Source organism: Silurus aristotelis, assembly GCF_946808225.1.
Source record: "Silurus aristotelis genome assembly, chromosome: 24".
Lineage (NCBI taxonomy): Eukaryota > Metazoa > Chordata > Actinopteri > Siluriformes > Siluridae > Silurus > Silurus aristotelis.
Window position 1 is genome coordinate 9222815 of NC_139597.1, and position 14560 is coordinate 9237374.

At 40.3% G+C, this 14560-nt stretch overlaps 1 protein-coding gene across 8 annotated transcripts in view; it reads right to left on the reverse strand.

The window, feature by feature from the left end:
* foxp2 (forkhead box P2) overlaps positions 1 to 14560 on the reverse strand; it is a 91174-nt gene that overhangs the window by 10385 nt on the left and 66229 nt on the right. For all 8 annotated transcript variants that reach the window (XM_083528197.1, XM_083528196.1, XM_083528195.1 and 5 more), the window contains 7 exons: positions 13925 to 14108; positions 12530 to 12743; positions 10484 to 10594; positions 5720 to 5807; positions 3962 to 4045; positions 755 to 965; positions 84 to 160 (listed from right to left, as the gene is read on the reverse strand). In XM_083528197.1, the coding sequence (XP_083384323.1) occupies positions 84 to 160; positions 755 to 965; positions 3962 to 4045; positions 5720 to 5807; positions 10484 to 10594; positions 12530 to 12743; positions 13925 to 14108 (969 nt within the window). The remainder of the gene's footprint in view (positions 1 to 83; positions 161 to 754; positions 966 to 3961; positions 4046 to 5719; positions 5808 to 10483; positions 10595 to 12529; positions 12744 to 13924; positions 14109 to 14560) is intronic.

Genomic DNA, 14560 nt, shown 5'->3' on the forward strand with positions numbered 1-14560 from the left:
ACTCTCACCCCGGCCTAGTGTTAATTCAGGCAGCAATTAATTCTAATCTAATCAGGCAAAAGCTAATTTATTTCTCCACTCACCTGCCTGATGAGTGTTGCATATGTGAACGGTGGTCTGACATCAGCATTCTTATAAAACTCATAGTTTGGGGCTATTTCTGAAATAAAATAAATAAATAAATAAATAAATAAATAAATAAATAAATAAATAAATAAATAAAATTCAAGAATAAATAACTATCAACATTGAGAAAAATTGCCAACTGACCCCTCAAGGAAACAAATGTACCTAGGATTAATTTAAATAAAAAAAAAGGGGGGGGGCACACATCAAATCACCATTTTACATGTCCAACAAAATGAAATTTTAATTAATCTCTCTCAAGAGAAATCTTAAACGCCCACACGTGTGAAATTCAAGCTTGTGTAGATAGCTAGATTTCATGCCCCCCTCCTTTTGAATCCAGTAAATATAAACATCAAAAAGAAGTTTTTTTTTTATACACAGTTTAATAAGCAACTCATCTAAAATGTGATGAATTTTGTATCATTTCTTTGTTTGACTGTAATTAACATTCATAAAATATTGAGGAACTGTACAGTGTGATATTTGTCTCATTTGCACAGAGTGAAAGGAATGAAATCAAGTGTTTCGTCTGGATGCTGGCTCTTATTGGAGCAAACAGCACACCAGGAGGAACGAGTGTGTATTCAAACCGAAAATGAACGCTGCAGATGCTGCTTGTATTTACCTGAGGATAGTGGCATGGAGTATTTGTCGGAGTGGCGTCTGCGCATGGCGCCCATGCTCGGCACGCTGGCGGGGCTCAGGACGGAGGGTACCTGGGGCATCTGGCTCAGTGGTGTGATAGGGGTGGTGGGGGTGGTGGGGGTTTGGGGCAGGATTGGGGGTGACAACGATGGCAGGTTCTTCGACATGGTCATGCTTGACACTAGATTCAACTGATGAGGAAAAGCGAGAGAAGGAGAGACAGAGAGAGGGTGAGAGCTTTTTAGTTTTGAAGGACTCAGACAAATAAGAACAAATTCCGCCGTACAGCTGTGTTCACACTAATAAGCTGCAGAGAAAACAGCCAATCTCCACTAATTACAGGATGAAACTGTATCATAAGAATTCTAATTAGAGCATGCTGTTAAAGATTATCTAATGATGATCCCTTTTGTTATCTCAACCCATCTCTATCTCACAAGAGCTTCGTGCTTGTGTGAGATTGAATGTTTTCTAATAGATTGTTGCCAACTGTTATTTTATCCTCGCCTAGATCTCTTGAAAGCACCTGGATTACAATCCCTCATTGAACACCCCCCCCCCCCCCCCACCCCCCCAACAGTTCCAGAGGATACAACAGTTTAAATAAATTGATCCTGACTCTCATTTTTCTCATTAATTTGTCCAAATTGATTCCATTACACACTCGAAATTTCTTCAAGTGTAAATGAATGAGCGAATCCAGGACCGGCGTTGATGGAGAGAAACTGGAAATGACAGCGGGAGAATGAGTTGGACATCAACAACCATTTACAGCAGGTGTTGATAAATAGCAGGAAATGCCAAGCTGCACGTTCCCTTCATGGCGAAGTGTTTACATAGTTGATCATTACGGCACCACTTAATGATAATGAGATGATGACAACGGAAACAGCACTATACATTTATAGAAAATAAATCAATTACTCCACTAGAGAAACGCTGCACCTCGGCTTCTACAACATCAATACAACTTTAATGATGAACATGCATTATTGCTGACAGATGGATTTTTCTTTCCAGGATATGCCAAGCCTCTGTGTAGTATACCGTAATTCTGTTGTGACTCATGCTAGACACTTTCCATAACATCCCACTGCACATTTTGTTTTAATGCAACCAGCGTGACACTGATGATGGTTGACTTTACTGGCATCATTTTCTTATTAGAACACTTTTCTGTGTATAATGCAGGAATCTCCATATAATTCAGTTAAGGTCAGGTCACAGCAATGGGCTGGTGCTCTAAAGAGCCTCCCTCTTAATCCCCATTCACTGCATGCCGCAAAAACCACAATATCAACCAGTAATTATGTGCTACTTGTTCTACATCGGGACCAACAAAGGCTTCTGATACACCATCAAACTGAGTAAAAAAAAAAAAAAAAAAAAAGAGCACTTCATAATAAATCCTATTAAGAGTGAGTGTGTGTGGGGCATGTATATTTATAGTGTTAAGACAAGATTTTCTTCCCCTCTCTCTTCACCTGGTTACAGAAACAAGCGTAACATGTTTGCAGGCACACAATCCTGTATTTGCCAAATGGAATTTATTAAAGCCTAACTGAGCAGGAGTGAATGAGAGGCAGGGACGAGCACTTTGCCACCTCCACTCATCTGAATATATATTCAAGGTTGGCTGAGAGAGAGAGAGAAAAAAAGAGAGAAAAAGAAAGAAAGACGGGGAAAAAAAAAAATCCTCATTATTCAGGACTTGCAACCTTGGTAACTTTGATTTTCAGCCATCCATGACATGGCCAAAAGGTAACATTTAATGAAGTGCCATTCAGGGCATAAATGGGGTCATATAATAGACAGCACGCCTGCACCTTGTGTTGGGCTACTGATAGCTGTTAAAGGTGCAGTGATGAACCAACAGGGTTCATTTTGCCCTGATAATAAATTCACACTATTAATATTTATCAAACATGTGGGCTGCCTCTTTCTTAGTCCTATGCATGCGAGGGTGGAAATCTGTGCCATATCATCTATTACATTCCTCTTTTATGCTGTACATACAATTTTTAATGTTGGGTACACGTGTTCTCTTAACATCAGTAAAAATGGAATATGCAGAACATAAATTCAAGCTCCGCAAAAATGCTTAAAAATAAAAGCACACACACACACACACACACACACACACACACACACACACACACACACACACACACACAGACATACAGATATACACAGACAAGTGAAAAAACCTAGGAAAAACTCGTCCAAAAAGCAGCCATTAATTGCTCGCCATCAAATGCAATTAGAAGCCTTTTCATGTGTGGTTTATGTAATGTAATACTTCATTAATAGCATTCATTCATATGCAGTCTTGGATTACAGGTTAAAATTCTTTATTAGTGTAGATGTAACCAAGCTGCTGCAATTCTGAAGATTAAAAAAGGGAGAGTGAATTATAAATTGGCTGAGGGGAGCAGACGATTCCTGGCGGATCTACAAGATAATTATTCTATCTTGTGATTATCTATTTTATATAGTGGGAGGTGATGAGGAAAATTATGCCATTCAAATTAGGCACGTACTAAACGGTACGAAACACACTATGTTCTCCTGTACAAAATATTGAGCTCTCAGTAAATAAGATGGATAAAAATATTTATTTTTGCTCAGATGTTTTGTATGTAAATGCTTTCTAGGAACCATTATTATGTTATTATACCAACATTTTATATATTTTTGTTTGACATAACTGAAATTTCTTTATCCACAAAAGAAATCCATTTTTTAGAGTCACCATTTAGCCTAAATTGTTTACAGATTGCTGGCTACTTCATTTCACATCTCGTTCGCTGAGCTGTATCTATCATTTGAGCTGTTTGTTTTCTGAATGCAATGCTGTCTCTGTCCTGTGGCTCCTTTGAGTGCTCCTCCAGTCACAGAGCTTAACAGCTTCTGCCGGCCAACAGGTTGTTTGCAGTATTAAAGCCATCAGGCCATAATGGTTGGGACTTTTTGGCTCAGATTGGGGCTATGATTTAATGCACTCCCCAGTGTCACAGTCTCCCACTGCTTATGTCTGATGGACAGCAGTGAAACCTGGCATTACAAATCCCATTCTCTCCTCATCCTCTCCCTCATTGTCTCTCAGTGCCGTTAAATGGTGGTGTTTAGAGAGCTCATCTGCAGGCCTGACACCCTGTTTACTGAATGTAGAGCAATATGCACTCACCGGTTTAGGAGATGGTTTGGGCTCTGAGGGCCGCATGTGCAAGTGGGCCATCATTGCCTGAAGACGCTCACGTTCTTTAGAAAGCTGTTAACAAAAAGAGAGAGAGAGAGAGAGGAAGGGGAAAAAAGACCGGTATTAGAAATGAGTTATTTTCCCCAGACTACCATGCTCATACATCTTGTTATTGAGCTTGTCTGAGTGTAATGAATCCTGCATATGCCAAGTTTGGATTTTTAAACATCGCAGACACAGGCTTTAAACAAACAGAGCTGAAATGAAAAAAAGAAGAAAAGAGAAAAAAAAATATATATATATATATATATATATATATATATATATATATATATATATATATATATATATATATATATATATATATATATATATATATGAAGAGAACCACTTCTTGTTCAGTGGTGGGAAGATGTGTGGTGCAGAGAGGTCATAAGAAAACAAATAACACTTCATCTTTTTGTCAATAGCAGAATTTAGGTCAGCAATGCTCTGACAGTAACAAGCTACTTGGGCTGTAAATTAGAGGGTCCTAAGCGTCTAAGCAAAGTCCTGTGGACTCAGTTAAGGCTGGACTGAAGCCAGCAGCTGCCAAGAGGTGAAGGGGTCCCACAAACAGAGTGCCAGGCGAACCCCGCCTCCCTGCCTAGCTGCTTTCGGCCCACTCCCTCTGAGCTACAGTTAATGCCCTGGCCATCCGCTATCATCAATCTAGCTCACGGCGAGTGACAGAGACCAGCCCGCGACCATGCACAGCGTGCTGAACTCTGCCATGAAGCCTGTATCCTCACTCTGATCCATGCCTCATTACCACTGACGGAGGGAGGAAAAAAGAAACAGGAAAAAGGGATGACAAAAAAAGCACGATGGAAAACAGCAACACTTCTGTAATTGGTCACAGTGTAAGCACTGGAGGTCGTGCATCTATGGTCTTGGGGTGCTTTCTGACAGGAAAAATAAAGGTGGTGGACTTTTGTCATTTTAAATATAAACAAGAATTATTCACTGTTCCAGATTCATATAAATAGGGAGAAAATTCACAGAGCATAAAAACCTTTAAAGGTTAAGAGCAACACTTGGCAGGCATTTTTGGATTAGGCTTCTCTAGTCACAGGCCAGTAAATATTTATCAGGTTTTCTCTTACACTTAAACAATACTGTGCTTTTAATATTTAATTAGTCTACCATAACTTTTATCTCAGACATTATTAATTACGACAAGAGAGAACCTGTTGTTTTACACCTCTTCTGATTTAGTGTCCTGGGGTTGACCCATGCTTCTACTCCCATACTGCACTATGGCCGACAGGGGTGTGAAGACAAAGATGGTGTTTTGCCGGCAGGAGAGCTGGCCACAGCTCTGAGTAATAACGTCCTTCAATCACTGCACTCATTATCTTGCCAGCATGACTTCTTAATAAGGTCACGCTCCACCTCCTGAAAATAGTGGCCCACTTTAGAGTTTCCGTCAGGTGCAAAGTGCATTTAATTAACACCGACCAGCCCGAGATGCGTGCATATAAATTGGACAGCGTAGAAAATAAGTATAAATCCCTAATTCATGTTTTTTGAAAAGCCAGTGACAGGTTTCTTTAATGTTTCACTCTTTTCATCTGTAAATAATGTAACAAAGCAAAAAAAATCTATGTAATAATTGAAGATGAAATAGAATAGATGAAAGTCCAGTTACTGTAAATCTGTAAATTCACAAGTGTACTAGTGTATGTGTACGTGATGGCATTGTACCTGTATCTCTAGCTGCTGTACCACCTGCATTTGGACCCTGCACTGTGCTGTGCTCCTGTCATCAAGAGCATGCTCACTGTTAAGGTGCCTGAAATAAAAAAGAAACAGGCCAATTATGCAACACACCCCATCACACATATTCAACAGTCTAGCATAATAATTTTGGCCAAATAATTTTTTTGTGTTTAGTGTATTTTTTTTCTTCATGTGCCACCCTTTATATTTTTTAAAAAGGATGAAAAAGTGAAAACTACAATTAACAAATTACAATAGGGGCACTGTCATCTAAATGCAGAGCAGCACTGCTTATAAGGGATGTTGGCGTACAAAAGGCATTACAGAGTGGTTTTGTCCTCTTCATTTATGGAAAACAATAAATGCAATTTAACTTGAGTAACATTTATAAAGGCGCCTCCTACGGCGGGTGCATTATTCAGTCGACGTATTAAATGTATCTACTCATCCCTTTATTAGAATAAAGAAAAAAAAAAAAAAAAAAAAAAACGGCGGACCGCAAAAGCAGTCAATGACGGTTTTTTCTTGATTGGATTTTGTCTGCAGGACACAAAAGAAGCTCGCCATTAAAATAGACCTTTATTCCCTGCGAACGCACGGAGGCAAAAAGGTTTTTAAAAGTGTTGTGATGTTCGGTAATGAGCCTCTATCTAAATTATCATTGGTGACAAACCCACAAAGCGCTCTTTGAGGAGACATGGTTATGAAATGCCAAAGCTGCCACTTTCTTTCCTGTAATTATAGGTTAGCTTGCAGACCCTTCAATGATCATTTACAGTACAGCCTCCAGTGCATTAGAGTGAGCTTAAATCTCTCACACACACACACACACACACACACACACACACACACACACACACACACACACACACACAAAAAAACGCTATGCATTTCCTCTATTCATTTTGAGCAGGCCATTGTTTATGTGCAATATGCAAAATAACAACGTATTCATAACCCTCCCAAAACACGCCAATCAAAGTGGAGGCCATCTGAAAGCACAATAGCTCCACTACCTTTCAATTACAGCAATGCCCCATTTTAAATCATTTCATTTCATCATGGTCATTTCTGCTTTTGTAACTATTTCAGGTCGAATGCCCAGATATTCTCCATTATAAATCAAAAATGAGATGGCTTTAAAACAGAGAGGGGCTGGAAAAGCTGGTGGCTCCCTCCAGCCCATGCCTAATTGCTGTTTCAGAATGCGCATGCAAAGGGGCATTTCATTAATCATTTAATCATGTCCCTCGCAGGGAAGAGGGGAACTAATGTTGCAAATACCCTTTTCATTTCAATGCTCATAATGCTATCTTACGCACTTGATGTATGGCGGATGTCATAAATTACAGATGCTTCAAAAGGGCCAAGCGCCTTGAATGCTTTCCCCTAAAGACACTTACTCCTTTCTTCTTACAATCAGCATTCTGGATTTATCTCGTTTTAGTGTTTTCTTTATTTTTGAAGAAAGGCATTTGCACAAGATCATTATTTAGCAATGTTAACTACAGATTAATACATGGATAAATGAGAAATAATAATAACGAACAAAATGAGACTGCATGGAGAAATCTAAGTGTGAGACAAACGGTATGTGTATGTGTGTCTGAGAGAGAGAGAGAGAGGGAGAGAGAGAGAGAGAGAGAGAGAGAGAGAGAGAGAGAGAGAGAGAGAGAGGGAGAGAGAGAGAGAGGGAGAGAGAGAGAGAGAGAGAGAGAGAGAGAGAGAGAGAGAGAGAGAGATTGGGGTTAGACGAAGTCACCAATACCTCTTAATGAGGCAGAGGCGGTGGGCTCAGTTCAAACAGAAAGGTGAGGAAAGGATGAGAGGGGCCATCTGCACAAAGACAGCTCTGAACAAACATCTTTGGAGCGGCCTGTAATTTATGGGTCATTTTATAGGCATATTGATTTTTGTTTTGAGAGAGGGGAATAAGAGCTCTGATGGCACTGGCTCTGTAAAAAATGACTGACAGGAGAAATCCACATTAAAACTGAGTGCATTTAGCATTTCGCACTACCAAAATGAAACTTTCAACAATACCTCGGATGGATGTAATGACAATTGAATCTAAGAAAGTCGCTAGATAAGTAATGTACATAAATCACATAGCACATAGAAATTATATGATACGATATCGTATAAAATTGCAGTTTCTGTGTATCATGGTTTAAAAAAACATGAAACGCAAAATATATTAGTGATTCATAATAGAGAAGTTTGCAGATCATAAACTAAAACTACCCAGTAAGATAGAATTTCCCTAAATTTACTTTTGAGAATCACATGTTGTTTTGAAAAAAGACAGTGGCTGTGAGAACGGTTTATGTGATGAAAAGCAAATCGATAATCTAACTAGCATGGCATCATGCTGCAATGCTCCACCACAAATAGCATTTTAATGGTATAATTGTTCTCAGAGATTTTGTGATAAAGAACATGCTATGAGTGTTAGCATTGGTAGTGTGTTTACAACAGCCCAGTGTAGCCCAGTCCCTTATTAGAGGTTACTGTAGTATGATTTAGGTGGAAATTTTGGAGGAGCCACTGCAGTACATTGTAATGGACGGAAAAGCGTTTTAAGTCCCCACTGAGGAGACTGCCCAATTATACATCATCACTATCTATAGAACGGTGAGGGGCAAACTTGCGTGACCATTTCTGGGCTATGAAGCACCCTGTTAATGCACCCTGTTAATTATGCATCTATTAGGTAATTATCTACATTATGCAATATTAAGTAAGGCTGGGAGTTAAACACAAAGCTGGAAAAAAGGTAAGTGAGATTACTAAAGACATAATGGCCATTTGTAAGACATTTACTGTAAATATCCAGTAAAAACACTTTGTACTGCATCATCCTTTTTCTCTTTCATCCACACACGTGAAAGAAATCCAATATGAGAAATAGAGCAGCAATCTGCAGCTTATATAATAATAAAAAAAACTTGCCAGCACTTGAAGAGCAGAACTTAGGTGGCATGAATTTATTATGCATTTCTTTTAATTTGACATACTCCCCAAATAGGTTGCCCTGAATCACACCACAAGCACAAGAAGCTCTCAGAATAATGTGTTCTCTGTTGCATAAATATACATATCTTGAGGAAACACACCTACACCCACATACCCACACACACACACACATACACCACCACACAGTAATATTCCATTTGAATTTCAGAGCTAATGTAAGGTGCCAGGCACCTCTAGGCTACCTCTCCAGGTGAAAAACACTTAAAAGAACACTGAACAGCTATTAAATGCTGATCTTGACAAGTTTCTTAAACGCACAGTGCAAATTCTTCACCGGCAGCTACAACCCCAAGCCGCCCGCCACCCTTCAAAGGTACCATTTGATTCTGACACCTGTTTTATGTAAACCATTTTAGGCGTGTGTACCGGGATGATGCATGGCAGTGACTGCCATCTCCTAAAACATTAAAAGCCTCTCCCTGACACAGACAATAGCTCATCCAAAGCACAGTGACACCCGCCATCTCAATCTCTCAGATCACACTGGCTTTGTGGTGGGGGTTTCAGGTGAGGCTTACTGTACTGGAGATTCTGAGTCAAGGAATGATCAGGGGAGCGTCGTGCTTATTTCAGTGCTACACACACTTGAAACACATGCTGCTTCACATACACACTGACTGTTGTGGCAATGCCTAACTATTTAACATGTCACCGTGAGCTTTTTTTTATTGGTATGTGTCTTTGCTACCTTTACTAGTGCGTAGAGTTTAGTGATCTAGGTCATTTATTGAAGATATTAAAGATGTACATATGTAAGTATTAGAGTAATACTAGCCAATAAAGTCTTTCTTTTGGAATTAACTCTCACATGTCTAATGCCTCTGAACTACACAATCTACAAAAAAAGGAGATGAGCAATGTCCCCACTTCCAAATGCTGTTTATGCGAACTGACGTGGACATTTGCGCCCACTATAATGTGTTCAAGATCATTATTTCACAGTTAATTAACAAAGCTGATTAGAATATTCAAATGAACAGTTCTTTCTTTTTGACGTTGAGGCACTCGTCTCCAAAGTGGCAATGTGATAACCTATAATCTCCAGCACGGCAAACACCTTCTCCTTTGATGGCCCTCACTAACAACCCAGCAACAAAGCAGACCAATTACAAATGAGCTAATTAACTAAATTGTTGATGGAGCATGAAGAATTCATTTCACTCCATTGGCTGCACCATGACAACACTAAATGTATCCCTTTGTGAGGGGATAGCATGGCTACACAGGCTGCCATTAGCTTCTGGCACTTCTCACCATCCCATCATGCTTTCTTCACGGCTGGTGCAGGAAACTGACGCTTCGTTCCAAAGCTCAGGCTATAACAGACTGACTGATAACACTGAAAGCCAGTCAGAAGCATCATTATACAAGTTTTACACTTTTCAACTGACTGTGAAATCTTTTAGCACCTCTAGAGCTGGTGATAAAAAACACATCCTGTAAGCGTTTTTGAATTTTTTTTTATTAATTAAATTATTTACTTTATTCATTCATCGCTATTTTGATGAACAAACACTGGAAAAACTAACAAGGAAATGTCTTTAAGTTTATATTTTTTTGTATGATTTATTAATGATGGTTTTTGAGCAAACATTTCTACACGACTTGGGAATGTTTGGATCCTAAAGTGAATTGGTGATGAATAACAAAGTCTAATGTGTTGTGTTTTTGCACAGATTTGGCAAATTGCTGTAAATAATCATGGATACCTACTTCAAAAACTGTCCGAAGTCCTCACAGATGCTCTCACAGCCTGGCCATTTGCACACTCCATGGCCATAGAGGGAATGTGAGTGTAATGCTCCAGTCTCTTCATGTAATGAGCTAAGAGAGGGAGCAAAAGAAAGAGTAAGAGAGAGAGAGAGAGAGAGAGAGAGAGAGAGAGAGAGAGAGAGAGAGAGAGAGAGAGAGAGAGAGAGAGATTGTGAGAGAGTGTCAGATTTTACACAAGAGGCACAATAGCTGGAGGCCACTTGCACCTGTCAGGTTACAATCAGTGACAATCGGCTCAAAACAGGTCAATTTAGATTCAGCTCTGTTCTCCAGAAAAGTTTGACTGGCAGCAAAAGGAAGAGGTCTAATTAGAGAAAAGGTATAAATGCTGCTAAGCTGCCTGCTAAAAAAAAAGCTGCAAGACACACAACCTCTTCATGGTGCTACTGTCTACTTATTGATTATTATAATTTACAGTTGAGGACTAAACAAGGTGTAAAATATCAGCACCAGCCATCCTTTTCCAAGGCTTTTTAAAGAATGGAAAATGCCACTAAAACCATGACATGATCCAATGTTCACTGCCATATTTCCCTTTGTATTACAACTCTTTCCAAACCTGTAAATAAATCTGACTAAAGCTGTTCTTATACAAAATGGACACCCTCTGACCAATCAAGATCAGATAATTACAAACCAACCTGGAGGCATTTTGGTTAGGATTTTATAAGTCTGTTAACACTTTGTTGTGATCCGTGCTATAATCATATCAGGAGATAAATAAATAGCATAAACAGTACATTTAAGGACAAGGAATGCCAATTACAACCTCATCTTAGTGTTGTGATGTGTTAGGGCTGAGGAATAAACCTGACAGAAGACTAAGAGACTCAACAGGTCTGTGCTTGTGTGTTTACCTCAATGACTGTTTTACACTCAGTTCTGCCTCCATTGATCATCTCCTGTTAGTAAGCAGCCAGCTTTGACAATTCCCCATGCTCAACCATTAAAATAATGTGTTTTCAAATTATTTCCCCACATTGTTTCCCTCCTCTGTGGTTTATCTTATTTTTTTCTTAGAGAAGAACTGCTCCTATATTTTTCTGAGCGGGGTTTAAGTAGCTGCGATCTACTTTACCCTAATTACACAACACATGCACTAACAGCGAAGTCGACGGCTGGGGTTCTGCATGTCTCGCGTGGCAGCAGGAGCCTGAATAATGTATGGAGCAGGTAGACAGAATTGCAAAATGCTGTTTCACACTGGCAGCGCAGCAAACAAAAGGACCATCACATGGATAAACAGCAAGGAAATGTCACACTTGCATCTAGTATTCTGTTTACATGACAGCCGGAGCTGCCGAGGTAATTCCAAAAGAGAAAGCACGCGCTAAATGCTTCGTGTGCGGCGAGGCCTGTTTGTTGCACGCTCCTGTGAGATGCGTCTCCCTGCTTTTGATATAATGCGTCTCCTTGCTTTTGATATAATTTGATATCAAGTTTATACAACAACACACAGTCCTTTAGCTCCAGGGAGGTTTGGATTTTTATTGCAAATGTGTTAATAAAGTATTGATGAGCAAATAAACATGGTATTCTCTTCCTTTAAGAATTAATATTTCTCTCTTGTTCCTAAACGGGGACAGCACTTTTTTTTTTTACTTTTCACATGAAAAAGAGTTTAAAAAGGAGCCTGTGGCTCATGTTCGGGTGCATGTGTTTTGTTTATATATGCATTAGTTGTTATATTTATGCACGTATGCTCAGAAGGAAGATGTAAGACAATATTACCATTTGTAGGTTTTAAAGCATGAATGTGTTTGCAGTGTTCAATGTGAAGATGGTTTCACAATATATGGCACGTATCATTATATTTAGTTGCGGAAAACATTAGCAAAGTAAAAGATTTAATCCACAAATCGTGTTTGGTCAATGTTCGGAAGTGATAATATTCTAAAACTGAGTACAGTGAGTATTTCTGTGAGTAGGTTTTGTGTATTCATGTGTTTATCTGTGCATGTGTGTGTATGCAGGGCGGTACTGTACCTCTCTCTGCGGGTGTTGATGGCTGGGGACTGGCCGTTGGAGATGGGGTGATGAGTGATTGGTGGAGAAGCTTTGGAGGTGGTTAAGGAGGTAGTGGATGAAGTGTTGGTGGTGCTGAGGTCCAGGCCGCTGTGTTTCATGCCATTATCCTCCATGGTGTGGCCGCTGGTCACGTCCTTCCACAACTGCTGAAGCTCGGCGGGGCTCAGGCCTGCTGTAACACGCATATACAAACAAGGTTGGTCAAGTATGTTTAACCGTGTACTACTACTTCCTAACGAGAAATAGGTCCGTCATCACTCATCTTACTATTGCAGACAGCTAAAGACAAGACAGATTTCTTGGTTATAAGGCATTTTTTATTTTATACCTTACTGACAGAACAAACTACATGCTAAAAAAATTATAATTCTTCAATGTCTATGCTATCACTGTTACCAACTGCTAAAGCTGGATCACAAAACATGCTAATTACAACCTTCCCAACTGGCACACACACATGAACAACGCATTATTAAATCTGTATGAAAGATTGCTCTTTGGTTTGATGGTGTTCAACCTTATAATCTTTATTTAATCTCCCTGATTACTTTCCAGACCTATTTTTCCTCACAGAACCTAAGTCCATGGTTTAAATAGACATAAGGACAATATTAGAAACGGAGCACCTGTACTGTCCTTGTGGGTCTCATGCTCTTCATCCATACTTTCCAAATGTCCAGTGTGTCCTTTAAGCATTTGGAGATAAACAGGAAAAAGATCCACTTGCACCTTCATCTCTTTGCTCTGAATTGCAGAATCCAAAACAGCTCGACTTGTAGCAGTGTGGAACTCATCTAGCCACGAATATATTCTCACAAACAAGCTTCTGTCTGCAAAGTCATATCGTCATGTAATCCCTCAGCTGAGACAACAACATGCCACAACGTTTCACCCAGTCTGCACTCAAGACCCGTTTGCCACAGCTGTTATCGTCTAATGCGACACCGGGTGCTCGTTCCAGCCAAAGCAAATGGCAGCTCTTCATTTTCTAGGCTTGCAGTGCGAGGCAGTAAACAACAACAACAATAACAACACCACCAAGCAGCAAGGGAGGAGGGGAGCAAGAGAGAGAGAGAGAGAGAGAGAGAGAGAGAGAGAGGGAGGAAAAGAGAAAGAGAAACAGAGCGAGAACAACAAGCATGCAAACACAGCCACCAGCCCTGAAAAAGAAGACAGAGACAATGAGAAATGCCGACAGAGGACGAGAGGTGAGAGAAGAACGATCGACAAGATAGCAAGAGATAACAAGGAAGAGAAAACATGAGAAGAGACAAGCAGGGAGCAAGAGCGGAAGAGAGAGCTGTGCACAGACCGAGCATGTGAGTGCAAGTCACGTGATGGTGGTGGGTTTACCTGGCGGGAGAGTCTGCGCAGGGAGGGCGCTCTGTCCTGGGCCCGGGGGCAGAGAAAGCAGGCCCTGCCGCTGCATGCTGAGCAAGTGCTGCTGCTGCTGGAGCTGCTGCATCTGAAGAAGCTGCTGTTGAAAAACCAGCTGCTGTGCCGCTAACTGCTGCTGATGCTGCTGATGCTGCTGTTGCTATAGTGAGAGTGTGATACACAGAGCACGCACACACACATACACACATATCACACACATTAACAAGCAAGTGGGAGCGCAACAAACATATGACTCTAATGATCCTTTACTTTTATTCATTTCTCTCTCTGCCTCCTTTTCATGCTCTCTCTCTCTTTCTCTATCTCTCTCTCTCTCACTCTCTTTACCTCTCTCCAGGGCGCTAGGAGGATTTAGAAGTGTATGGTATGAGTGAGGGTGGGGCGAGGGGTAAATCTCCTCCCCCTCTTTGCTGATAGTTAATTTTCTTGCATTTCAAAAGGTTTATTAGAGAATATGAGGCTGCAGGGAAAAAGACAGAGAGAGAGGGTAAGGGAGATGGAAGAAAAGAGAGAGGGGAAGTGAGAAACAGAAAGAAAGGGAGAGAGAACAGACAGCCCCCAGCTCCCCTCCCTCTGCCTTGTTTACTGCCA